Source organism: Podarcis gaigeae (genome assembly GCF_964106915.1).
Source record: "Podarcis gaigeae genome assembly, chromosome: 7".
In the NCBI taxonomy this organism is placed as follows: domain Eukaryota; kingdom Metazoa; phylum Chordata; class Lepidosauria; order Squamata; family Lacertidae; genus Podarcis; species Podarcis gaigeae.
Genome location: NC_139683.1, coordinates 76963520 through 76990885, shown reverse-complemented (window position 1 = coordinate 76990885; position 27366 = coordinate 76963520). Strand labels below are relative to the sequence as shown.

The following is a 27366-nucleotide window of genomic DNA, read 5'->3' as shown; positions in this document are numbered from 1 at the left end:
TTCAAACACCATTAGGAGCTGATAATTTACAAAGTAATTTACAAAGCTGACAGTTGTGGCTGTCCTCACTTATAGTCAGGGCTGCTGTGGCTTTCCTCCCTCTCTTTGCTGTGGAGCGGGTCATTCACCTATTTTTAGAAGAGAGCTATATTTCTATCTATCGATCTGTTATTATAGCTGTAACTCTTGACCTAGTGCCTAGCAGACAAAGGTCTCCAGACATTTATGGTTGCTGATGATAACCTAAGAGGTACAAACAGAGGCAAAACGGTGTTAAAGTTTTGCAGTAGGAATGGTTCATAACGCCTGTGTGTGTGTGTGTGTGTGTGTGGTGCATTCACTCGTGAATAACGCAGGAAAATGCACACAGACTATTTCATCTCCAGACAGTGCTTTGCGTAGCAGAGGTGGATCTTAAGAAACTAGCACAGACCATGCAGACCTTATAAGAGCCACATGGTTAAACAAAAGGTAAGCGCTGCATTTTTATACTGATGAGAGGGCTGATTTGTGTGTTCTCTGAGCAGGGAGCTGGCTACAGCCGGCTGAATTCAGGCAGGCAGCAAGAGCTTGGAAAAAATGGGTGTTCCCTTAGTGTGGCTTATGTCACTAGTGTTCGCCGCTGGACAGAGCGCTGACTTAATAGGCAAAGCACAATGTGAGTGAAGGAGTCGGCTCGGCTGAGCAACAAAGGGAGTTGCCACCAGTTTTTGTGTGTGTGTGTTTTTAATGCACATCTGGGGAAAAGAGTGTTTAGTGCAGTGGAGTTGCCTCGCCCTTAGGAAGGAAATTTGTTTTTTTTTGCTTTTAATGACAAATGGAAAAGGGAGTGACCTTCCTGTCCTACGTTTACAAAACCCCACCCTTTGAATTTGTCCAGAAATCAGGTTGCCGTCCCAATTTTGCTGTGAGTTTAATGCCATCTGTGGCTTCTTGCTTGAGGTTTTTAAAAGCAGGTTTCATCAGATTGCTTTGTTTGGGGTGGGAGAGGGAAAAACAGGTGTGTGTTTTTGTGTGAGCTGAGTTCTTTCTGACATCTGGAAGCCCACGTAAAAAGAGGGGGATCAGGGCAAGGTGGAGATCTCTCTTTTTTTAAATATTATTTTGTGACATTTTCAGCTCCAAAGGTAGGAGGAGGCAGGTGATAACTGCAGGAACAGAAGAGGCAAAGCAGCTCCATCTGGCTGGGTGCTTTTGGTTTAAGCGTATTCACTGGCTCAGCTCTGCAAAGCGATGATGTAATCCGTTCTGCTGCAAGGGCTGCTGACTGTGGGTAGATGCTCTGTTGCTGCATTTTGCACGGATACCCCTGGCATTGTGCTGCTTCATTATCCAGAGTGGTTTCAGAGCTATCGTAAAAGGCGGCAGGTAGATTTTTGCCCCTTTCCCTTTGGAGTTTTGAATGATCTCCAGCATTGCGTTGCCTCTGAATTCTAGCAGGGCTGTGTTTGCTTATTAGGGAGGCAAGGGTTAACCCATGTCCTCACAACTTGCCACTGTCAACATGGAATCTTTGGGACATCTGCCTGGGGAATGGATACTGCCCTTATCCTCGGGTTTGGGGTGAGGCGGGGGAAGAAAGATGGGTTGCTCATAGCAACCACTTGCCTACATAAAAAGTGCATTTTTTTCTCTTTTGTGTGTAGCTCATTTTTCTTGGGATCTGAAAACATGTCACATATGGGTTTACTGCAGGAAAATCATGGATTTAATTTTTTTTTTTGCAATAAAAATGTGTTTTTCTTTTAACCAATGCATTTTGAATGGGGATTCAGATGGTGCTTTTGAGATAGGGATATTGGGGTGGTAATTTTCCAGGAGTGGTTTGAAAGGAATTCTGCAGTTTAGCACCAAACCTTTGTGCACAAATGCACAGCAACCAAAACTCTCCAAATCGGAGCGGAGGGAAGCAAAAAACTGATAAGAAGGAAGATGAGCTAGCACAAAATGAGCAAATTGGGAGAAGAGTTCAAGCATCAAATTGGGTTTCTTTAGAATTGAAATCGGGGTGGAGGGCTCCTTAACACAGTTACATGATTGTGCTTCTCTTACTCAGTTTTGCAATTGCTCTTAACCATTCTCAATATCACTTTCAGTAGGGTGGGTTTTTCCTAAAGCATTATATGGGGAGTTGGCGTTTCTCCAGCAGAGCTGGCACACTGACTTAGAATCAAAGAGTTGGAAGGGAGCCCTGAGGGTCATCTAGTCCAACCCTCTGCAATGCATGAATTTCAGCACATGGTCTCCCATCCAATTTGAAACCATACCGGACCCTGCTTAGCTTTGTGAATGTGCTAGTGGTTTTATCGCTGCACCGCTTTTGGTGGTTTTATAAAAATCTGACAATGCTTCAACCCTCCCATAGTAAAAAAAAGACAGGATGTTTTCCTTTGGTCCTTAGGACAGAAATAAGTTTTTAATTGTTTGGACAGTGTTTGGTGAAACTTCTTAAGCAGGGAGCAGCATGGCCAGCAAGCTTTCTAGTGATTGGAGAATGAGATGTTATTGTCTACCTTAGGACAAAAACTAGGAGGGTAGTAACTCACACGATTCATTGTTGCAGAACTGCACTCTTCTTGGTGTGGAATGTCAAGAGCACACAGCCCTGATGATTGGGAAAGGATTGCCAGTTATGTAGCTGGGGATCACATAAGAAACATTTATAGTCCCCGAAAGGGGTTAGAATTTGAACTCACAAATGTATGAAGTGTAGTGTTTATAATTATCTGGGTTGCTGTATTTTGAAGTTGGAGCAAACATGGATATCTGACACCTGCTTCATCCCCTTAAGATGCTCCAAAATTTTAGTTACACATCAAGTAGGATTTAACTTGTTCACCCAAGACCCAGTCCCTTGCACTATTCTCCACAAAAATCTCACCTAGAAATATAACTCCATTTCTTCAATTTCCCATAATCTTTGCCCTGTTGGTGTGTTTGCAATTTCTTTCTTTTTTAATAATATTTTTATTAAATTTTCAACAAAAACAGACAACAAACACAACAACCACCAAAAACAAAGAAAAATATACACAAAAACAATATCAAATCCATAAAATGAGATTCTCTTGGACTTCCCTCTCCCCTATTGTTAATCATTTCCTCCTGCATCTTTTATGATAATCCAAAATCCTTTACCTCTCCATTGTGTCCAAAATTCACTATCAAACTACAAAATTCACCATTTTCAAGTGGACCACCTGGGATTGCTGGCTGCCAGGACTCTTGCAATGATTGCTGGGCTGGGTGGACCTTAATCTGACCCGTTGAGGAACTCTTTATCATGGTAACAAAGAAAGCATGTGAAGGAACATTTAACACTGATTAGTTGTGCCTTCAGTACTTTGTTGTTGTTGACATCCATCTGTCTTAAGAGGGTACCTCCAAGGGTGAGGTCAAACCACTAGATTGGCAGTACTGAAGTGACCTTCCATGGTACGCAAGGCTGATCAGTGTGTCTGGAGGTCCTGGGATGCCCAGATGGTAAGATCCTTCTCTCTGCCTCGCTGATGTGGTCCATAAGAAAGCAGAACAACATGTTTGGCCCCTGCTTGGCTGCAGGAGTTGCCAGAAGGGGGCATGGGGGCATCGTATTACGGATTCCACTCTGGATTTGTGTAGGATTTACTCCCTATCTTCTCCTGAAGATATCCTACAAGGCGGCAGAGGTTTACTATACTACTAAGGGATAAGAAAATAAGAAGAAAAGATAAAAAGGTAAAGGACCCCTGGCCGGTTAAGTCCAGTCAAAGGCAACTATGGGGTTGTGGTGCTCATCTCGCTTTCAGGCCAAGGGAGCCAGTGTTTGTCCACAGACAGCTTTACAGGCCACGTGGCCAGCAGGACTAAACCGCCTCTAGTGCAACAGGACACCATGACGGAAACCAGAACGCACAGAAATGGTGTTTACCTTCCTGCTGCAGCGCTACCTATTTATCTACTTGCACTGGTGTGCTTTCGAACTGCCAGGTTGGGAGGAGCTGGGACAAAGCAACGAGAGCTCACTCTGTCACAGGGATTCGAACCGCCGACCTTCTGATCAGCAAGCCCAAGAGGCTCAGTGGTTTAGATGGTAGCGTCCCATTACATCTTGGGGTATTTCACTATGCTACTGCTCTGTAAATTCAAAACTAGTGCTTGAGGATATGGCCTTCTAAAATTCTCAGAAAACTGAGAAACTCTGATTCTCTTTATGTTCAAAGGAACTCTGTCTTGGTTCATACTGTTGGAAGAAGGTAGCTGGCGTTGACCAAGAGAGGAGGACCGGAAGGAGTAGGGGCCATTCTCATTGTTTCTCTTGCCCATATTTAGATGAAATTAAGACTATTAGGATGCGGGTGGCACTGTGGGTTAAACCACAGAGCCTAGGACTTGCCGATCAGAAGGTCATGGTTCCAATCCCTGCGACGGGGTGAGCTCCCATTGCTCAGTCCCTGCTCCTGCCCACCTAGCAGTTTGAAAGCACGTCAGAGTGCAAGTAGATAAATAGGTACCGCTCCAGCGGGAAGGTAAACGGCATTTCCGTGCGCTGCTCTGGTTCACCAGAAGTGGCTTAGCCATGCTGGCCACATGACCTGGAAGCTGTACGCCGGCTCCCTTGGCTAGTAAAGCGAGATGAGCGCTGCAACCCCAGAGTCATTTGTGACTGGACCTAATGGCCAGGGGTCCCTTTACCTTTTAAGACTATTATAACTGGATCTAGTTTGCTGGATCGAGATTTCTCCACCTTCTTACCTGGTAAAACGGGAGCTGCAGTTTCGCTGATTATTATCCAGGGGATGACTGACAATCCTTAAAAGTTTGGTAGGGGCTTGAAAGAGAACAATTTTTTAAAATTGCCAAGATTTTCTGGTAAATGTCAAATGCATTGGTAGTTTCTGGGGGTTTGATGGTGAAAAGGACTGACGGCAAAACTGAGGAGTGGGCTGGCTCTATTTTTGGGTGGGTGGCTTCCCTCCCCAACCCTCCCTCTAATCCGTCTGTGGCCCACCAACCTGTTTTCCAGTTAAGGTAATATTTAAAAGGCTCTGTGTATCTACTTCATAGTGGGTGGAATTTTGTGTGCCTTTTATACAATCTGGAACCAAATGATCTCATCCTGGTCAGATGCTGCATTACGAGAAAGCATGCTTTTATCCTGACTTTCAGATGAGCTAGGATTATTTTAAATATTATGCTTGGTGGGTTTTTTTGTTGTTGCTTTTGGCAGTAGTGGTCTCCTTGGCTTTTTTTTTTTTTTTTGCTCACGAACAGTTGGAATGCGTCCCAAGTTTGGATTGACTTGCATGTTACGTTACGTTAATTTGTTTGAGGTCAAGATGGCATTATTCACTCAGATGGCACAGTTTAGTCTTGGCTTTCTCTTGTATAAATCACGAATTTGGAATGACTGACTCTCAGCAGCGATGCTCCTTAGGAAGAAAGTAGGCAATAAATCTGCATTTGGGGCCGTTCTGTGGACTTATCTTTATATTGTGGCGATTACAGTAATTGACTGATAACAGGAAAGTGTGATGCTGTGGTCCCAGTGCTACTGGTAAGCTGAGCATTTCCTCTCGCTAAAGCAAGCAGGTTTGCAACTTCAAAACTCCTAATGTTGATCTGGCCATTGCTGATGGGTTTGCACAGCCAGCAAGCTAGAAATAATATAAAGGGCAATATGGCGGCATGCTCAACTGCTAGAAACTACAGTCCTTTGATATCAAAGTGGGGAGGAGATTCACAGGAACTTGGCCCTCCAGATGTTTTTGGCCTACAACTCCCATGATCCCTAGCTAGCAGGACCAGTGGTCAGGGGTAATGGGAATTGTGGAGGGCCAAGTTTGAGGAAGCCTGTCGTGTACGGTGCAATATCCTCATTGCACATAAATAAGAACACCATGCATTTAGACAATGCATATTCAGCTCCAAGAAAAGCAGAATGTATATTTTTTTAAGCACAGTGGGGTAAATTTACATCCTCACTTTGCATAATCCTGGTTTTGGTGGCTCCGGGGAGATGCAAGGAACTGTGCCAAGATGCTTGCCTCTTCCCTCCACCCTTCCATGTGTGTTTCATCCTAAAGTTTTGGTATTTTGCTCCATTTGTAAAACGGGCACATATGTGCTGTGCCATTGGCTCTTGCTTAAATATGGTGGGTCAGTCAAGACCAGAGTCAGATGGAAAGTGAAGATTCTGTCCATAACAGAATCTTCATCCGAACCAGCAGCCTATTGAAGCTAACGATTCTTTGCAGATTCAACCTTGCTGCTGAATATAAACCTGGCTAGTTCTGATTAAGAGACATCTTGTTAACAGCTACCTAAAGGTTATCTCCTCCACCCTATCCCTTTGGCTCTCCAACTTTGACTCCATCCCAAGTTGCCATCTATCTCTTTTTGCTTAGGAAAGCTTGCCTTGCCTGTAGATTCCTGTCCCCCTTCTTGATTCTTCCTTTCCTGCTATCACTGCTACTTTCTCTTCCCTGCTGGCCACACCTAGTCTCCTTCTAGTCAAGCTTGTGGCTATGTGTTGGATACAAGTTGTGTAATAGTCACACTGAGTACTAGTAAATGGACTATATATGGCAGCAGGAATGCAGGCTCCTGAAGGTTTTTGTCATCAGAAAAAAAACTGCTTCAACCCAACCTAACAATATGCTGGACTAACTTTGAGCCTGATCCTCAAAGTGTGACACTGATAGCTCCTTGTATGCAAACTAAGTTGCTGCGGTTCTGTGGCTTTTGTGACTCTTGAATGAGTTTGGCCTGTAGTATCAAAGTTCAAACACCAGTTACACCACCACCACTTTATGTCCTCTAAGAGTCTAGGTAGCTGAAATTGTTTAAAGAGTTTGGGGAATAAAGGCAGCGAAGCAAATTAAAACTTTTTTTTTTAACAGAGAAATTAACTGATTAAGAAATCCAATTAATCATATTTTCCAATCCCTTGTCCCCAATGTTCCTTCTCCCCAGCATCACCATCAAAAATGAAGATGGGGAAAAAAAGGCTGGGGAAAAAAAGACTTTTCTGGCATGAATATTCCAGAGTTGGTTTCTGTTAGGGCTGGTTAACAGGCAGAATACGACTTTGGGTGCCCCAAGAAAATTTGCAATGGTTATTTGTCCTTCCCTTTTTCAAGTTTTAAATTACTGTACTTTTCCGTGTATACATACTTTTTAAATAAAAAAGTATGTTAAAAATTTGGGGTCGTCTTATACATGGATTGTCAGTGGCTATTTGGTGTGCTATTGGTGACTTTGTCAAGGTCTTGTGTTGATTGGCTGTTGCTGCGGCAATAGGGCAGGCGATTGGTGGCTTCTGCCAGCACGGGGACAGACGATAGGTGGGTTTTGAGACATGTATGAGTGGCAGTGTAGGTCAGGCTGGTGAGCGATTTTTGGCAATCCCCCCTTAAAAAAACTCAACAACTCTGGGCCACCCCCTGCAAGAAAAAGCTCAACAATGCTGAGCAATCTCCTCCCATTTTCTTAATTTGGAGTCCCCCCAAATAGGGGGTGTTTTATCCACGGCGACGTGTTATACACGGAAAAATACGGTAAATCGTTCAAATTCAACCGAGCATATCGGATCCAGTCCATACCATCTACTCTCAAGAGTATGTTATTGAAAATGCACCCACAGAGCACCCAGGATGGTGATCTGTATGGCTATCTCTATGTAGCTTCTTTGGAGTGGTTGGACATTTACCAGAGAAGGTTGTAAGGTGGGGGTCTGAGTTCAGTCCCAGGAAGTGCTTAACTGGAATTGGCAAGAAGCCCCTGCAAAGATCTCATAGAATCCATCCATGATAAATTGGAAAAAATGTTTAAAAGTACTTTTCCAAAAAAAAAAAAAAAAAAACAACAACCCAGAGTCCTTTTCATTGGGGCTAATTCAGACTGAAATTTCCAGGTGCCAAAGAAGGTTATTTATGTATGTTTTTACTGCGGCCCATGTTTTGTTAGCCCAGAATGGAAAACAAGCAAGGTCCCAACTAAAGAAGAACATTGGCAACTTAAGCTGACAGAATATGCGCAGCTTGCAGACTTAACATATAGAATAATTCTCATGGGGATCTGGTGGCCACTGTGAGAACAGGGTGCTGGACTAGATGGGTCACCACTAGGCTCTTTTGGGTGTTTTTGTTTTATTGTGAAGTGGGGACACTGCCCTCCATTAGGGCATCACTGTCAAGATGCTTGGTGAACTGATACAAAAATAGGGCATGACTTTTCTAGATGGTTCAATAAATTCAGTATTTGGTGAAACTCCCAAGTATTGTTCTTAAAGGCTTTCTCCTGGTCTTCTTCTTAGGTTAGTCTTGTTTTATACCATTATTGCAGCTTGTAAAGGTAAAGGACCCCTCGACGGTTAAGTCCAGTCAAAGGCGACCATGGGGTTGTGGCGCTCATCTCGCTTTCAGGGCGAGGGAGCCAGCGTTTGTCCACAGACAGCTTTCCGGGTCATGTAGCATGACTAAACCACTTCTAGTGCAACGGAACATCACAACGGAAGCCAGAGCGCACAGAAACGCCGTTTACCTTCCCGCCACAGCACTACCTATTTGTCTACTTGCACTGGTGTGCTTTCGAACTGCTAGGTTGGCAGGAGCTGGGACCGAGCAACGGGAGCTCACTCCGTCACAGGGATTGGAACTGCCAACCTTCCAATCCGCAAGCCCCAGGCTCAGTGGTTTAGACCACAGCGCCACTCACGCTTGTACCCAACAGTGAACTGATTAGGGTTGCCAGATTTCTAGAAGTAAAATTGAGCTTTTGGGGGAAATGAAATTCAAAGTTGTTGAACTTTTTTAAGGAAAAAATTCTGGATGTATGGCAACCCTTGTACTGATGGGATATTAAGAATTACAGTGTTAGTGGCTCACCTTTGAAAGGTACATCGGATTAGCATTGATTTCATATATCTAAAGGAGATTATAGCTTTATAGATCTTAACCTTTTCCTTTTAGTTGTCTGAAAAGCTTTGAAGACCACCACAGATGGGTTAAATATTTTTGCTGATAGTTTTAGTTGCTCTGGCGTGGCTGCACATGCATGGGTGCCGCATTCATTCACATAAAACAACAACAGGAGATTCATCTATGTAGGTGAAAGAATGTATGCTTGAGTTTGGCCACTGAAATACTTCATTAGTGGAATGGAAATGTTAGTTCATTGACTATATTTCTATCCTGGTTTTTGCAGGTGGGCAGCGAGTTTGCCTCTCAGAACGGCTTATGACAATCCAAGCGCTAAAATGCATCTTAAAAAATTATAAAATACCCAACAGTAGTAGCAAATCAACAGTAATAAAAGAGGAAAGATTGGGATCTGACTGGTTTAAAACAGTGAAGATAAATGTTCATCTGCTGTGAGTTCTAACACATCACAGAATGGTTTCTCTGCTTTTTCAGGCTTGGCTTCTTAGGGGATCCTCATTTTGAGCATCGGCTCATCTGTCTTTCAGCGGAAGTGACTAGTATTTCAGAGAGTTGAGTGTAGCACCCTTGAAGTACACCTGGCTTGAGAGCAGTACATGTGAAAAGGATCTAGGACTCTTGGTTGACCACAAACTTGACATGAGCCAACAGTGTGACGCGGCAGCTAAAAAAGCCAATGCAATTCTGGGCTGCATCAATAGGAGTATAGCATCTAGATCAAGGGAAGTAATAGTGCCACTGTATTCTGCTCTGGTCAGACCTCACCTGGAGTACTGTGTCCAGTTCTGGGCACCACAGTTCAAGAAGGACACTGACAAACTGGAACGTGTCCAGAGGAGGGCAACCAAAATGGTCAAAGGCCTGGAAACGATGCCTTATGAGGAACGGCTAAGGGAGCTGGGCATGTTTAGCCTGGAGAAGAGGAGGTTAAGGGGTGATATGATAGCCATGTTCAAATATATAAAAGGATGTCACATAGAGGAGGGAGAAAGGTTGTTTTCTGCTGCTCCAGAGAAGCGGACACGGAGCAATGGATCCAAAATACAAGAAAGAAGATTCCACCTAAACATTAGGAAGAACTTCCTGACAGTAAGAGCTGTTTGACAGTGGAATTTGCTGCCAAGGAGTGTGGTGGAGTCTCCTTCTTTGGAGGTCTTTAAGCAGAGGCTTGACAGCCATATGTCAGGAGTGCTCTGATGGTGTTTCCTGCTTGGCAGGGGGTTGGACTCGATGGCCCTTATGGTCTCTTCCAACTCTATGATTCTATGATTCTAAGTATAGCTTCTCAATTGCAATTGCACCTTTCTTCTCTGAAATAGAGATTTGACATGAGATGTGATGAGTAAGTTTTAGAAATGAGTCCTTGGAAAGTGCATGCAGTCATACCTCGGGTTAAAGACGCTTCAGGTTGAGCTTTTTCAGGTTGCGTCCTGCGGCGACTCGGAAGTAACGGAACGGGTTACTTCCGGGTTTCGCCGCTCATGCTTGAGCAGATGCTCAAAATGATGCCATGCGCAGAAGCAGCAAATCATGACACGCGCAGAGACGGGTTGCATTCTGCTCAGATTGCAAATGGGCCTGCGGAACGGATCCCGTTTGCAACCAGAGGTACCACTGTAGTTCAAAAAGCAGCCAGACCCCTGAAATGGAGGGTATAGGAAAAGCCCATGCACAGTTGTTGTTGTTTTTAAAAAACAAAACCAAACCAGAGGCCAGTCCATCTAGTGTAGGCATAGGCAAACTCGGCCCACCAGATGTTTTGGGACTACAACTCCCATCATCCCTGACCGCTGGTCCTGTTAGCTAGGGATGATGGGAGTTGTAGTCCCAAAACATCTGGAGGGCTGACTTTGCCTATGCCTGATCTAGTGCCTAGAGTGGATTGCTGCTTCCCTGCTCTTTTTGTTCCTCCAAACTTTGGGCTTGGGAGGACAGTTTTGCAGGTGATAAAACCTGAAAGAGGAGAAGCCAGCCAAAGGGGTGAAAAACAAACAGGATATATGCTATAGTTGTATGGGAGCAGAACAAAAAGATCTGTGAAGTGATGGGCAAGGAGATTATCCATGCTTCCTCCAGGTGCTTCCCTGTGCTCAAATCCTCCTGAGATGGCAAGACAAATGGACAAAAGAATTATTATTTCCTTGGACTTTTATGTCCGATAACATTACTGTTGTGAAATATGGACACAGTGTGTAGAACGAAGCTTAGAGGGCAGTTTATTCCATTTTCACGACTTTTACCCAGCCTAGCTGTTAAGTTCCGCATTGTATTTGAGGTTTCACGTGACGTAAAAGCCACTTCTGGAACTGTAGCGCTCATTTCCTTGTTACTTGCTTCCAGAAGCAACCCATTTGCAAGTAGTACAGACATGCGTGCTAAACATATTCCACTGTAGTTGCAGATAAAATGTGGAAATTGGAATAAACTGGCATGTGAATGCAGCCTTAGAAAATACTGGCTGGAGCGGCTGCACTGCATTGTAGGGCTCTCTTAGCCAAATCTTTGGCAGGATGCTTAAGGAATTATTATACCTGCATTTAATGGTAGATAAGAATGTCGTACTAGAATGTTAAAATTGCTTATAGAGAACAGATAAGGGTGTATGAAGGCATACTTTTTGTGATTTTTAAAAATGTATGTGATGTTCAAGGTTATATGCATTGAATGGCTCAGGACCGCAATACCTCAAGGACCGCCTCTTTCCATATGAACCTACCTGGACCCTGAGATCATCTTCTGAGTCCCTCCTTTGTGTGCCTCCTCCTTGAGAGGTCCACAGGGTAGCAACATGAGAACAGGGCCTTCTCTGCAGTGGCTCCCCATCTGTGGAATGCTCTCCCCAGGGAAGTTCGCCTGACGCCTTCATTATACACCTTTAGGCACCAAGCAAAAACATTCCTTTTTAACCAGGCCTTTGTTTGATCTGATTGGCATCTAATGCCCTTTTAAAATATGTTTTTTTGTGAGGAGGGGCTATTGGGTTGTTGTTTTGATTTTGATTGTATATTTTGTGGTTTTATATTCTGATTTTGTTCTGGGAACCGCCCTGAGACCTCCCCTCCTTGGGTATAGGATGGTATATAAATTCAATAAATAATAATAAAATGGTAATAACGGGGGTGGGGACGAAGTATCAAATAAGATCAAACAAAGTTTGGATCGTTTACGGGGGGGGGGGGGGTGTTGCCTAAAAGTATTATTCCTTGCCTACAGTGGGGTTTATTATCTTGGCTATTTGTAGCGGAGAGTTTGTTATCTGTGACATTTGTGGTTTGCGAGGATAAACAGAAAAGAAGCATTGCAAAAATGGGCAGTTCTCGCCACACTCATGAAGCAAATTAGTTGTTTCATTGTTCCTGCGGAAATCTTGTGGCCCTGTTAAATTCAGGCTTGTCAAAGCATAAATGATGGTGCTTTGTTAGGTCAGGTAGGAACGACGTGAAGCCCAGTTCGTGAATCGATACGGTTCAAGCGTCTGCACGGAATAATGAGAGAATAATTTCCCTCCCGTGTGCTGCGTGCAAGCGGGATTCAAATAAGGGAGCTCTTTCTGAGCTCCCCAGCTCGGATCTCGGCTGCGCTGCCTTGCTCTCTTGCAAATCCGGCGAATACTGCAGGCATTGCAGTGGCAGCAGGAGCTGCAGACTGCCCTGATTTTGAAAAGATGACATCATCTCTATTAATGTGCGGTGCTGAGGTTGCTGGAGGGAGGGATGTCGAGCCAGTGTGTGAGTAGAGATGGATGCAGATATTTATGGATCTGTACACGCATGCAGCAATTTTCAGAAACCCTCCTTGTTCAGACCTCAGCTATAGATGTTCTGGGGTTATTTACTTTTTAAAAAACAACCTTGTAAATGGCTGGTGCTTGGCGTGAATTTCATGGCACACTTAGAGGGCACAATTTGTTTCTGGGTAAATAACCAACAATGAAATGCGGGCTACTTTATTTGGTAATTGTTCTTGCTCACCTGGACTGGAATCCATGCTGGAGGGAATCATTTTAAGGCAACCTTTTAAAGGACATGGAGTGTTGATATATTTATTTTATTGTTGGAATTTAATGAAAGGGCATCCACAAAACCACCCCCTCCTTTCCCCTTCAGCATGTGTAGAACATGTTAATTTGGCCATAAATGGGTATTCTTGTATTTTATTAAGGCATTCCTCAAGAGTTGGGAGATACTGATTTCTTTGGATATCTGGAATAAACGAGCTATATATTTAAAAAGGGGGGATGGGGACCGGGACTTACATGCTTTTACCAAATGTAAAAAGCTGGTCAGAAGAATAGCCCACAAAAATGCAAGTATGGAAAAGCTGCTCCCTACCAGAACAAAGGAAGCTGAGAGGAGGAATGGAATTAACAGGTAACACTGAGAGTAATGCAGTAGGGAGGAGAGAGGTGTGTAGATTTAAAGGTCGTTGGTTTGCTACTGACCATCCTCTCTGGGTCCAACTCCAGATAGTTGGGTGGAAAGTCTGAAGGCTAGGGGATGGTGCAGATGATGCATTTGTGTGTGTCTCCCCCCCCCCCCCAATGATTTTCAAAGTATTTCCAGCGGAAAAGTCTGAAATTGTTTTGTGTGTTGCATAAACGTATGTCATTCTGGGGTACAGTGGTACCTCAGGTTAAGAACTTAATTCGTTCTGGAGGTCCTTTCTTAACCTGAAACTGTTCTTAGCCTGAGGTACTGTGGGTTAAACCACAGAGCCTAGGGCTTGCCGATCAGAAGGTCGGCGGTTCGAATCCCCGCGACAGGGTGAGCTCCCGTTGCTCGGTCCCTTCTCCTACCAACCTAGCAGTTTGAAAGCACGTCAAAGTGCAAGTAGATAAATAGGTATCGCTCCAGCGGGAAGGTAAACGGCGTTTCTGGGTGCTGCTCTGGTTCGCCAGAAGCGGCTTAGTCCTGCTGGCCACATGACCCGGAAGCTGTACGCCGGCTCCCTCGGCCAATAAAGTGAGATGAGCACCGCAACCCCAGAGTTGGTCACGACTGGACCTAATGGTCAGGGGTCCCTCTACCTTTTACCTGTACATGTGGGAACCTCCCAGGCTCCTTTGCTCACCATTTCAACGCCTCATAAAAGATATTACACGGTGCAGGATTATTCGCGGACAGCAGCTTCATACAAAGTCAGTCTGGATTGGATCAATTTTAAATCATCGGCAATTTCCATCCGCTTCTCACATTTCCAAACTCATACATTATCCCAACAAGCATGAGTACTAATTGGCCGCTAGAAGAGTTGAAATCTATTTTCTTGCAGCTAAATAAAGCATGGGTAGCTACCAAGGAGCATAATTCAGAACATCTGGCCGTGTTGCCCGTTTCCCTTTTGTGCCTTGGAATGCATGTGTGTTGGAATTGATGAATTGATATAGAACGATGCTGTTGCTATGCAAGCACTCTCCCCATCATAGGTGAGGCCTTGTGCAGGGCTCAGGCCGGCAGCTATAAGACAGCCGAGCTTTGATGTTGCTTTGACGGAGCAGCAGTCCTCTCCTTGTTGCCAGCTCCACCTTTACTGAAAGGTGTCCCTTCAGTTAGAGGAGCCCAGCTTGCTCCAGCAGTCATGTATGTTAACAGAGTGAGGGAGATCCTGGTGGCAGTGGGGCTTCTAAGATGGAGTCCTCTGAGGGACGGCAGTGTGACATCCTTGGGCCAGAGGGGTGCACTAATATCATAGGCTCAACTCGCAGATGTGGCCGCCGAGATCATATAACACTGGTCCTGAAAGATCTTCATTGGCTCCCAGTAGGTTTCCAAGCACAATTCAAAGTGCTGGTACTGACTTTCAAAGCCCTAAACAGCCTCGACCTAGTATACCTTTTTAAAAAATAAATAAATATATTTTTATTAATTTTCCAACACAATTATACATTTTTATCCAAATTTTAACAAAATAACCTCGGCCTAGTATACCTGAAGGAGCGTCTCCACCCCCATCGCGCAGCCCGGACACTGAGGTCCAGCTCTGAGGGCCTTCTGAATGTTCCCTCCCTGCGAGAAGTGAGGTTACAGGGAACCAGGCAGAGGGCCTTCTTGGTAGTGGCGCCCGCCCTGTGGAACGCCCTCCCATCCGATGTCAAGGAAAGAAACAACTACAGTGGAACCTCTAGTTGCGTTCCGCTCTTGTTACGGACTTTCAGCTTACGAACACAGCAAACCTAGAAGTGTTTACTTCCTGGTTTGCCACGCACACATGTGCAGAAGCGATCTGCAGGCTTCGTGCATGCGCAGAAGCGCTCGGTCGTGCCGCACACATGCACGGAAGAGGCGTTCTAGTTGCGGACTTTTTGGGGTGTGAATGGCACTCCAAAACGGAATAAGTCCACGACTAGAGGTACCAGTGTACTTGGCTTTTAGAAGACATCTGAAGGCAGCCCTGTTTAGGGAAGTTTTTAATGTTTGATATTTTATTGTATTTTTAATACTCCGTTGGCAGCTGCCCAGAGTGGCTGGGGAGGCCCAGCCAGATGGGAGGGGTATAAATAATTCATCATCATCATCATCATCATCATCAAGGGACTGCCCCCATTAGTCCTTAGTTTCATTCCCTGAAGAAAGGCAGTCTGCTTCCAGGATCATGACATGCACATTAGCTTACAAAAGAGGTGAACTGTACAACCTTAACACCAAACAAATTAACAAGCAAGCAGAGGTTTTAAAAAGCAAATCACACAACAGAAGATTGAAGGCGATGGGATTGCTCTCTCCTCGCCTTCCCTGGCTTTAGTTTATCCTGCCAGCCGTAACCAGCACTGTTTGTTTACGGAAGTAAATGTGAGATTAAGAGGTTGTGTTTTGCCATTCTATAGGTATCTAAGGACACTAAGCAAGATCACTTACTCGCAGACTAAAGGACCGAAAGTTTGCATGAGGAAAGGCTGTTGGTTAACTGGGCAGTATAATGTGCCTGTTGTGAAAAATAAAATGTCCACGTTGTTTTGGACAATGATTTTAATCAATTATCTGCACTTTCTGGAAACAGTTGAAGACATTTTGTTCTGACAAGCTTACCCAGCTAGATAAAAGAGTTTTTACCACCAGGGTTTTAGTCTTGCTTTAAATATACTTGTGTTTTAACTGTTATTAATTATCTTACCTGTAAATTGCATTGAGAAGGTGATTTATAAGGGAATTAATAAATGTAATTATAATAATAAATAACAATTTCGCAACCTACCCTGAAGAGTGTCACACTGTCTTCATCAGTGTTTAGCTCCTATTAAGTGTGTTTTTGGATTGCAGCCTAAATATTTGCAGCACAATGATAAATACATGGCAATACTTATTGTGTCATACTTATAGTGCTTGACCTCTTGGCTCATATTTTGGTCCTGTTTATGTTCTCTTACGGGCTTTTAACTCAAATATATGTGTGAGGATAATGGACTCAGATTTAAGATTTTATAACTGCAGTTGTTAGAGAGTATGCTTTTTTGCATGTGGATGACATTTAAACTAAGCTGTTTTTTAAAAATCTGATTTTAGGGCTGCTGTTCTACTACAGCTGTATTGAATAGGGTAGAGTTTTTCATGGGGAACTGTCCAATAAGCAGTCTTCTTCGCTCTCCGCAGTGTAATATGAAATGGTACAATCCATAAAAAAGCTATACCATGAAATGCTATAGTGCCAGAAACTTTTGTCTTTGTTGAATATGTATAGCTCAGTTCTCTTCTGGGAAACGCATATTGATTTTAAAGCCAAATAACCTCCATTTTATTTATTTCTTCAGGATTTCGTAAAAATGATGAAATGAAAGCTATGGAAGTCCTGCCAATCTTGAAGGAGAAAGTTGCATACCTGTCAGGTAAGGCGATGCATTTTGTGTACAACCCTGATCTGTATTTCGTGGATATTTATTCAGTGCTCACCAGCAACACAATGTTGTCCATTTTTACAGTTGAATTTACCTGCATGGGAACGTGTGTTGGGCTTGCAGTCTAGCACATGAATGAGGTGTTGGCGGCAATATAAAATATAAGATGCTTTGAAGAAAAACTTAACCAGGTTTTTCTCAAGCCGTTCTCCTTTCCATGTAAATAACAAAAGTGTTTAATTTGTATACATCGGAATCTCAGTTTTCAAAAATAATCTGTTCAAAGTGTAATCCGTTCAAAATCCCAAGGATCAATGGGCGGTCGGCAGAATGCATTGAAAATGGAAGCAATTACTTCCGGGTTTTCGGCGTTCATGTTCCGAATTGTTCGACTTCTGAACCGTTCAGAAACCGAAGTTCCACTGTATAAGCAGTTCAAACAACTTCATATCTTTATAAGTGTTGTCCTGTTTTTAAATTTACCTATCTAACAAATATCATTTGTCTTTCTTTGTTTTTAGGTAGGGGGTGCATTCCAAATACTCATTTAAGAGTGGATCACTCCTGCATAAAATTGCTCAGGAATTTTTAACTTAAAAAAAGGATATATATTTTTTGTTTCTCCCAATATATATACTCCATAGTGCTACCTCTGAGAATGTCCATTTGGGGTAGCCATTAGGGTTTTAGACTGGAACCTGGGAGAGCAGGGTTTGAATCCCCACTCAGCCACTGGGTGACCCAGAGCTAGTCTGGGTATCTCAGCCTAACCCTATGGGGAAACACCATCTTGAGCTCCTTAGAGGAAAAGAAGGGTGTAAATGTCATGAACTGTTCTTCATTCCTCTGAATCTTCTCTTTTTAAGAGAGGTTAATAGGACAATCTCTTCTGTATTCATTTGTTGTCTTGGGCTTATTAATCCAAGAGCCAGGTGAGACATCCTAAACAGTTTCTGATGGGTTTGCCTTACTGGTAAAAAAGAAAGAAAATGGTTAAGGACCCTTGGAAAGTTAAAGTCCAGTCAAAGGTGACTACGGGGTTGCGATGCTCATCTCGCTTCCAGGCCGAGTGAGCCAGCGTTTGTCCACAAAGAGCTTTCTGGGTCATGTGGCCAGCATGACTAAACTGCTTCTGGCACAATGGGACACCGTGATGGAAACCAGAGCTCACGGAAACGCTGTTTACCTTCCCACCACAGCAGTACCTATTTATCTACTTGCACTGGTATGCTTTCGAACTGCTAGGTTGCCAGGAGCTGGGACAGAGCAACGCGAGCTCACCCTGTTGCGGGGATTCGAACTGCCGACCTTCTGATCAGCAAGGTTCAGTGGTTTACACCACAGCACCACCCACGTCTACCTGAAGCTGTTACGACATTTCAAAACAGGCTAGTTTCTAAATCTGTGGAAGAGCGGGAACTGAAAGCCAGCTGGTGAAAGAATCGGACCCTAAACATTGAAATGAGCTTTCTACGGCCCCATACGTCGCTAGGTAGCTTTCCAGAGAGCAGCACGCAACGTGCTTTAATGGTTTGCGGCTGTTAAATAGACTACGTCTGTGACATTCTTTCAAGTTTAAACACTTTAAAAGCTGTTGGGATTATCGTGGAGCAGTCTTTTTGCCCACAATCCCTAAGCAACTGACTACTTAAAAGGATGTGTTCTGCCTCCCAGCTCTGTTTGGTTTAGCGGTGTGAAATTGCAGAATGCCAAAAAAGGGTTTTAACTCTGTCCTATCGCCGCGGCCCAGATTTGCTTGAAAAACCCACTTGCTGGGCTCAAAACAGCACCCTCCCCTTTGACGCATCCCAACAAAAAATAAATGTGAATGCTGCTTATATAGTTGTGTTATTGTGCTCATAGGAAAACATTTAGCTCTGTATACGGTAGTACTTTTCAAATTCAGAAATTTCTGGTTTGAATCTCATCTTATCCATAAGTAGGCTGAGGAAAATTCCAAAGCCGAGTTATGAGGATAATTATTCTGATTTAGAGACATGAAGCTCCTTTTTTGAAAAGGGGGGGGATGCAAAAAATAAATAAATAGGGAACCCCCCCTTTCCCCTAAAAACTGAAAAATGTTGGACTATGACATATGAAAGGGTAGAGAAGCGTGTTTCAGTCTGGGCAAGCCTTCAGTTTTATTATTATTATTATTATTATTATTATTATTATTATTATTATTATTATTATTATAACTGCCCTTCATCTGAGAATAACAGGGTGGCAGGGTGGTTTACAATAAAAAAACTCAATAATACACAACAAAGTAACAAAACCAGTAAGACCCTGCCACACACACAATTTAAAAGGACATAGATTGTGTCAATAGCCAAAGACCTGAGACAAGAGGAGTCCTAGAAATCCATGATTAATATAACAAATCTGAAGGAGAAACTGAACGATAGCTCAGGAAAGGGGACTGATAATATTTCATGTAGTATTCATTGAGTCTTGGTTTCCTCCCTTTCTTCGCAGCCCTTTTTATGGAAATAAGTGCTTTATTTCTGCTTGACACTTAGCTCATGGTGCCCAAGGTTAGTAAGGGTCACGTGTTCCATGTTCTGCCACCGTGAGCAACGGCCCCGACACAAGTTACCACCTTTTAGTGGAGGAGAAACAAGAGAGAAGATTTCTGAGATCCCAAATTCAAGCATGATTTATCTGACCGTTGCGCATGAGCCCAGAAAAGCACTGACGCCGAAAGTCAAGACACACACTCCCTCCCAACCCCATAACTGTACTTGGGGGGGGGGGGACTCAGAACCTTCAAAGTGCTACATGATCAAAGTTAGCTCCGCACCCCTCGCCCAAGTTTGGGGCTGGCAGTGGGGTATCCGATTTGTAGACATTTTGAGTATTAGGAATATGGTTCCCTCTTTCTCAGTTTCTAAAAGTCAAGGTGGCGTATAATAGCCATTTTTGTTGACCTTTGTTTTACTCCAGACACTGCTTGTGTGTTGGTTAGGACAAGCCTAGACTTGTATGGGCCCTCAAAGTGTGAGATAGAAATTTCTCTATAAATAAGTCAGTCAGTCTTATACCAGTGAACTATTCCCAAATCAAGCAGAGCTCTCAAATCAGCCTACACACACACACACACACACACACACACACACACACACAGAGTTGTACCTCAGAAGGTCCATTCGACCTCCAAAACATTCTGAAAGCAAGGCGTGACTGCAGGACCACATTGGACGTTTGGGTTCCATAGAACGTTTGCAAACCGGAACACTCACTTCTGGGTTTGCGACAGTCAGAAGCCAAAACGTTTGACTCCCAAGGCGTTCAGGATCCAAGATACGACTGTACAGCCTAGGCTTTAGTCAGGGTAGTTTATGGTTAGCAGAAGATATGCACCCTAGATTTCATGTTACATCTTTCACCAAGATGGACCTCAATTTCTTACTCAAAATGCCTGCCTTTTGCTAGAGATCTTCTGTAGCTGCGTAAGAGACAGCCTACCTGCCTTTTATGTCAGCTGGTGAAAGTATATGGAGCTAGAACCATTTTTCTCTTTTTGTTTCTTGGGCTGCAGATCTGTGGTTCTTTTGTTCATTGCTCTTGGTTAAACAAGACTGTGTTTTCTCGTCCAGGAGAGTCTGACTAAGCTCAACTCGCCCTAGGTCTTTCTCTGCTAAGCCAAGTTAACGGAGCAGCTGGGTAGTTAGACTTTGGAAGTTTAAAGTTATCCCGGTAGTGCCTCTCATGATATATGAGTCCAACAATGCTTTAACCCCTGTAAGTGTTGGTATCTATTGACAATGTGTCTCTCCTGTGTTAGAATATCTTTAGTTTTGGCAGTAAAGCTGGAATAACTGAGCACCCATCTAATCTGGGCTTCTACATGACCCTGGAGACCCCAATAGGTTCTTTCTGTTGTGTTTCAGGGCAGAGGTGTTGTTGCCCTGTGTGTAAAACTGGGTGACACCATTTTTTCTTGGTTTACTGTACCCCAGAAATGTGTGAATCCTAATCAGAGATGACTGTCAAAGATTAGTGCTGGAGAGAGATCAATATCTTATTGGGTTTGGGTTCATTAACTGTTGCACATTCCTTTTCTCCCCCCACCAAACCCACATTCCTGGAGATTATAATTTTGCAATAGCGTTAAAATAAAGAAGAAGAAAAATACCCTTTCCCCCTTTTTTTAAAAAAAGGCTGTGTAACTGTATAGATAGGTTTGTTTAATTTAAAACATTTATTATGAGCTTTTCATTGCAAATACAACTCCTGAGCAGGTTACAAATGAAAGCAGTTTAGTACTTGGATACAGGTACTAAAAAGCAAGGCAGGTGGTTAAGAAACCAGCTGAAATAAACCTCAGCGCTGGCACCAAAGTCCACAAACTGCTGTGTTGAATAACCAGGCCGTCATCTGGTTTCGAAAGGCTAAAGTAGTGGGTGAGTCTCCATGGCAAATCTCTACAAATAGCATGGATGTGCCATAATTGATTGGCTAATTTAACTAGAGTGAGCTGGAAAATTGTCCTGGGGGAGATAATAAAAACAGGTAAAGTTGCGCAGTTGTGGGAGGAGTTGAAACTTATGAGATTGCTTTTTGTGCCTTTGCTCCACTGCAGTAAGTCCAACAAAAATTGTCTTCTGGCATTGCTTCTAAGTCATGGGTCGGCAACCTAAGGCCCATGGGCCAAAGGGGCCCACAGGGGTTGCTTAACCGGCCCCTGAGCCTCCCCCGAACCAAGCCGCCTGCTCGGCGAGCCCCCACCCGCTGAGCTAAACCAGTGCAGTGACTCACTTCCGCGGTGCTGAAAATCGCACATGCGCTGACACTGAAAATCGTGTCTATGCAGACACTGGAAATTGCGCACGCATGATCCGGCCCACAGAGGGATCTCCGCTGGAGTTAATGGGCCCAGGCGAGGTAAACCTTGCTGACCCCTGTTTTAAGTGGTATAGTAATACTGATGTTAGTGATGGATGCCTCTACTTCCCCATAATTGGATCTTAAGTTAAGCACGTAGCATCACCAGGAATGCAAATAGTCCCCTGGACGTAAAGGAAATAGTCAAAGCAGTGGCCACAGACTTTCCATGTCAGGTTTGGCACATGTCCTTTGTCCTTTCTCAAAAGGGGGCCAAGGTAGGAGATGAAGGAATGTCTGATGAGGTCATAGCCAGTTCTGGCTCCATGTCATTTCTCATGCAGCTGACTCCACAATGTGTTCATTGCTGCTCAGTGTTTTGCTGTCTTTTGCAAAGGCCTCAGCTTCTATCTCTTGTAGCCTTCAAGAGCCCCAGTAATGGAGGCAGAAGGTGCATGATATAGTTGCTGCTGTGAAGCTAAGGTTTCTGGGATCAGGCCAGTGTCTGCATGGAAGACTAACTGGGAACTCCGTGCAGTCTTCTCTATAAAGTCCTTGGAAGTAGAGACAGGGTTGCTGGTTTTCTAGCTTCGAAGAACAATCCTGGTCTGCATGTTTTTGTAGTGGTCATGTTGCTCCAATGAGTAGCTTTCTGTTCTCGGCCTTTCCAAGTGGTATGAGAAGCATTGTAGAGTGTTATTAGGAGTACCAGTAATTTATCTACCACTGTAAGTGTGCAAAGTGGTTTATAGACTCCCAGTTAGCTTGCCGTCGAGACTGGGCAGTGGGGACAGGAGGGAGAGATGGAGGGAGCAACAGAGGGGTGTGGTCAGGGACTGGCTGGACAACGAGGAATTGTAGGAGGAGCCACCCTAGGGAAGCTTCAGAAGAGGACACGGTGGGACACGGGAAGACAGATCAGAGGATGAAGCGGGGGCAGAATGGCTGGATGCTGAACAATTAACAGGCTCGAGTGAGAGAGAGGAAGAAGAGGCAGAAAACACTGCAGACGTAGGACAGGTAGCTGAGGAGGAGGCTGAGGCTGCAACAAATTCACAGGAGCCTTCCAGTCCTACTGTATTCCTCTCCGCTCCCCTCTTGTCTCCGGGAAGTCGGAGACTTTTGCATGTAACAGAACGACGAGCACAGAGGTCTCACTGCCCCCTCCCCAAAGGAGTTTTAAGACTGCAAGGAAAACAGCCGGACCGGGAGGAGACTTAGGGGGAAGTGGGAGGCTGGATTGTCAGTTCTGGCACCTGCTTGCCATAGGTTTCTTTGTATTCTGTTTCCTTGAATAAGGAATCAACTTTACTGCTCTTCTTTTAGTCTCCATGCTGACCTGCAGCTCACAGGTGTGAGCAGTAGATAGTGTCAGCATTGGGAGTGGTTCAAATCTCCGTTTAACCTTCCAAGCTTATTGGTACAAGGTCCCAGGGTATGGTTTGAAGGCACATGAGGCCACCACCTTGCTAAAAACTAAGCAAATTGTAGTCTGATCCGTGGCTTGATGGGTCACTGCCTGATAATCACATCTACGCTGCCTTTGGTTCCATGATGGAAGGAAGGCCAGACACAAATGCAATAAAATAAAGCACAAAATAACAAAGGGTTTGGGAAATTAACAAAGGGTTGCTCTGTGAATGCTGATCTTGAGTCCTGGGACAAAGGCTCGAATGCCAATGTGATCAGATAAATATTTACTTCCAGCATGTTTAGCATGGTTCTTGTAGACCTGAAAACAAGACCTTTTGTAAACTGCTTGTCCCCTGGTGGTATGTGTGTGTGTGTTTGTTTTCAGCAAGATCCTAAAACATATTGGCAACATCTTTTTATTGAGCCAAAGCCACGCTTGTAGAAATGAACATGTGTAGAATCCCGTGCTGTCTTCTCAAATGCGTACTGTCAGATTTCATCCCTCCCCTGGGCAGAATCTCTTATCGCCAGTGCACACCGTAGCCTACAGTTGGCACTCAATATGTTTCTTTTTCAGGTGGAAGAGATAAGCGCGGAGGCCCCATTCTAACATTTCCAGCTCGCAGCAACCATGATAGAATACGACAAGAGGACCTTAGGAGGCTCATTTCATACCTAGCTTGTATCCCTAGGTAAGGGCATCTTCCCTGTATTATGATTTGAAGCTCTGCTACTTTGCCTCGCTGTGTCAAAACACTTTAAAAGGGAGTCCTGTGTGGGTTCATACCAAGTTCATGTTCCTCTAACCTTCCAGTTGTTTGAGGAGATGTAACTCAGCAACCAGGCATGCCGCTCTGGAGAATTCAGAATGCTCTCAAAGAAGAAGCAGATCGCCATAAAGTTGGAGTAAGGTTGTTTTTCTGCACCATCTCGCCCTGAATGATCGGGGCTGCAATTAACAACGACAACAACAGCAAAGGCATTATTCCAAGAGGCATTATTCCCTTAGCCCGGAGTGCAAAGTGAATTGTGGCGTGCAGCCAAAGTCTGAATCACTATTACTGCATTTGCTAGGTTCTTTCAGGTTGCGAGACTAGTTTATACAACTTGTGATAAATTCAGATGATAAAAACAAATCTATCCTTGGACTGTACCACTTCTTGCAGCGGGTTTGTGGTAGGGGGCACTTGTCTCTGTGCATCCGTATGAACACTATTCCACATTTACACACAGAATGAAAACAGCATGTCGGGGAAAGAATTCACCCTAGTCATCTCTTTGACGTAATTTTCCCTGAGGGGTGGGAGAGTGTGTGTGTGTGTGTGTGTGTTAGCACTGAACTGTGCAACCTCACAGAGTCCGGGAAAAGCTTTACCACTCGATTCTGTGGATTTATAACCTATTCCGAATTTATGAGCTTTCTGGCAAAGGAAGAAACCAGTGTTCCAAGGAACAAGGGAGAAAGTGGCTTTTTGCGAACCGTAGCTTCTTGAGGACCAGCCTTGCTGAGAGTTATTTGTGACTGGCCAGTTTTGGTGCTTTGGCAAAGTGGCAACACTTAAAAGATGTTTTTCCTGGTTCACACTAGGCCGAAGCTGCTGCTGCTGCTTCTTTTTTAAAAGTGCCAGTTTCACAGGGGGAGGACATTTCGTTGAACCGACTATTAATTCCAGAGTAAAGTTTGCACCTTATAAATGGTACTGAACATGACTCGGCAAGACTGCTCTTCAACCCAGAAATAGCTCACATCTGAGCTGGCTGCCTCTCCTTCAGTCGGTCAGAATAATATTGAGTGAAGTGTAAATTTCCTGCTTAGGGCCAGCTGGCCTTACTGTATCTGGCTATGGTTTCAGAGCTTTCCAAAAGACTTGGCGTGGACCAAATGCCAGGCTGACTTTAGGCACTGGTAGCATTTAGGCACTGGTAGTCAAGCACACAGCTCTTTGTTTTTTTCTCTTTGTTTTTTCTTTTGTTTTTTCTTGGACAACGGGCAAGTCAGCAAGGCACCTTCGTGAAGGAGAGGGCATTGTGGCTGCATAATGGCTGACGAACATTAGAGAGTAGTTTTTGTCAGCATTGGAAACTTGGGCAGCTGGTTTAGCCGCTCATTTGGAGGCAGCTGATAGCTGCTAACTTGAATGGCTTTAAAACAGGGTTAGGGAGATTCATAGGATTAGGCCAGCTCCTGTAAGAACAAGATGCTGGACTAGATGGGCCATTTGCCTGATCCAGTAGATTCTTCCTAAATTGTTGCATACTCAGGATGAGGTCCACTTGCACAACCAGACCTCCCTGCCTCCTTCCCCTCTGCCCCCCCTCCACCCCCTGAATCTGCTCTTGAGGGCTGGAGGGGGAACTCAGAACAGGATTAGCAGGGCACTGGGATAAGAAAGGGAGGAGGAAGCCCTGCTAGACTAGTGGAAACCCCTGCACTGGATACAACCCACCCCTCCGCCTGCGCACCTTTTTAATGCTTAAAAAGTAGAGCATTAACATCGTTGCTGCTTCTTTGGCGATCATTCATAGCAGAGTAAGATTGTCTTCCATGAACACAGTCTTAACAGTAAGTCCATAAGTGACTGTGGAGGTCAATTCTGGATCCACACGTCCTTCCACAGTGGGGACATAGGTTTCCAGGTAGGAGGGTTTGCCAAGCGTGCCTTCCTCTTAGCACGTTTCTCCCTTTCGTCCTGAGTTTGAGTGTCTTCAAAGCCCGTGACACCTTTGGTAAAGGCTGTTTTCCAACTGCAGCGCTCGCAGGCCAGTGTTTCCCAGTTGTTGGTGTTTATACTACATTTTTTTAGATTTGCCTTGAGAGAGTCTTCAAATCTCTTTTGTTGACCGCCAGCATTGCGCTTTCCATTTTTAACTTCGGAATAGAGTAGTTGCTTTGCAGCTCTGCCCTGACTGATCTTTAAAGGAGGAACATCAACCACGAAGCCAAGGCCCTATAGCAGATAGCTGAGAGAGTTGAAGCAGTAGCAAAAGTCTGTGGAAGGTCTTGTGAAACAAACAGCTTGCAAGGCTGCCTCTTCCTCCCGAATTCTTCACCCAACCAATATAACATGGAGGGGTGATGCAGAGGGAGGAAGGCACGAGAAAGCAAGACCTCGTTGGCTGCACACATACTTAGTGGTACCCCAGAGTATTTTTTTGGGGGGGGGAGGGGAGCGTGGGGAATATGAGTGCTGTCACCCTGGCCTAGGGGACAAAACGTTGCAGTGTATTTTCAGCCCTTGCAATCCCAGAGGAGAGATAAATAGGTTTTCAAGGAACTAGGACAGTCCATCAACAGACAATTAGTTTTTTGTTTTCTGAATCTCCCTAGGCTGAGTGTCATCAACATTCTGAAGTCAATAGGTCCTTGTTAGACTATGTAGGAAGTGTTTAAATTAGAGGGCATCTTAACAAAACAGAACTATTGTCTCACTGATATCTGGCTCTGTGACGCTACGGTTGCTTCTGTGCTGAGTTTTAAATGAACTGTTAAAATTTTACTGAAACCCATGTTGTGCTTTATCTACTAGTGCAGGGGCACTGCAGTAATAGAGGTAAACTAGGCAGGTGCCTGGGGAATCGTAGAGTCATAGAATTGTAGAGTTGGAAGGGACCCCAAGGGTCATCTAGTCCAACCCCCTGCGTGGCTGGAATCTAAACTAAAGCATCCAAGACAGATGGCCGACCAGCTAAGAATACCTGCTGCATACATTCAGATGTTCTGCGGAAAGAGGGAAGAGAGTGTGCCTGAATGTTTGAGGAGATGCACCGAGATATCTTGGCATCTGGTTGCCTGGTTGATGTACATTACGTATGTGTAAAATGTTCATTCATCTAGGGCTGGCCGTGCACTAGTGCTTAATCCTACCAGGTTGTGTAAAATTCCGATGAGGTGTCCCCCTTCTGCAGGTGAAGCTCCCACTGAGTTGACGGATGGGAACGAGAATAGAATTGGCAGGCAGAGTAGCCAGGTTGGCGCCTGGGGACCCTTCCTGCCTTTATTAACTGTTGTCTTGTTTGCTTTCTAGTGAAGAAGTATGTAAACGAGGTTTCACCGTTATTGTAGATATGCGTGGATCTAAATGGGACTCTATTAAGCCACTTTTGAAGATCTTGCAGGAATCCTTTCCCTGTTGCATTCATGTTGCACTGATAATCAAGCCAGACAACTTTTGGCAGAAACAGCGGACTAACTTCGGCAGCTCCAAGTTTGAATTTGAGGTAAACTTCTCAATAACCAATGTTGGGTGCCCAAAGTGTTGCAGGGAAACCCGCCATTTGAACAGTGTTTTGGGAAATGTTGTAAAAACTAGCATTTGGTACATTAAAGTCTTCCATTTCAACGTCGCTGAGGAAACTTACGGAGCATAAACTCCTGTA

At 44.3% G+C, this 27366-nt stretch overlaps 1 protein-coding gene across 6 annotated transcripts in view; it reads left to right on the top strand.

Annotated features, from left to right (window-relative positions):
- Nucleotides 1-27366, top strand: part of TRIO (trio Rho guanine nucleotide exchange factor) — a 260121-nt gene that overhangs the window by 47466 nt on the left and 185289 nt on the right. For 5 of the 6 annotated variants that reach the window (XR_014566281.1, XM_083747100.1, XM_083747102.1 and 2 more), the window contains exons 2-4: nucleotides 16666-16740; nucleotides 23567-23681; nucleotides 27015-27207. Coding sequence is in view for 5 of the 6 variants with exons in the window: in XM_083747100.1 (XP_083603226.1) it covers nucleotides 16666-16740; nucleotides 23567-23681; nucleotides 27015-27207 (383 nt within the window). In the remaining variant the exon portion in view is untranslated. Of the gene's footprint in view, nucleotides 1-452; nucleotides 472-16665; nucleotides 16741-23566; nucleotides 23682-27014; nucleotides 27208-27366 lie in introns of those variants that run through there. The other variant, XM_083747103.1, reaches the window with a different exon arrangement.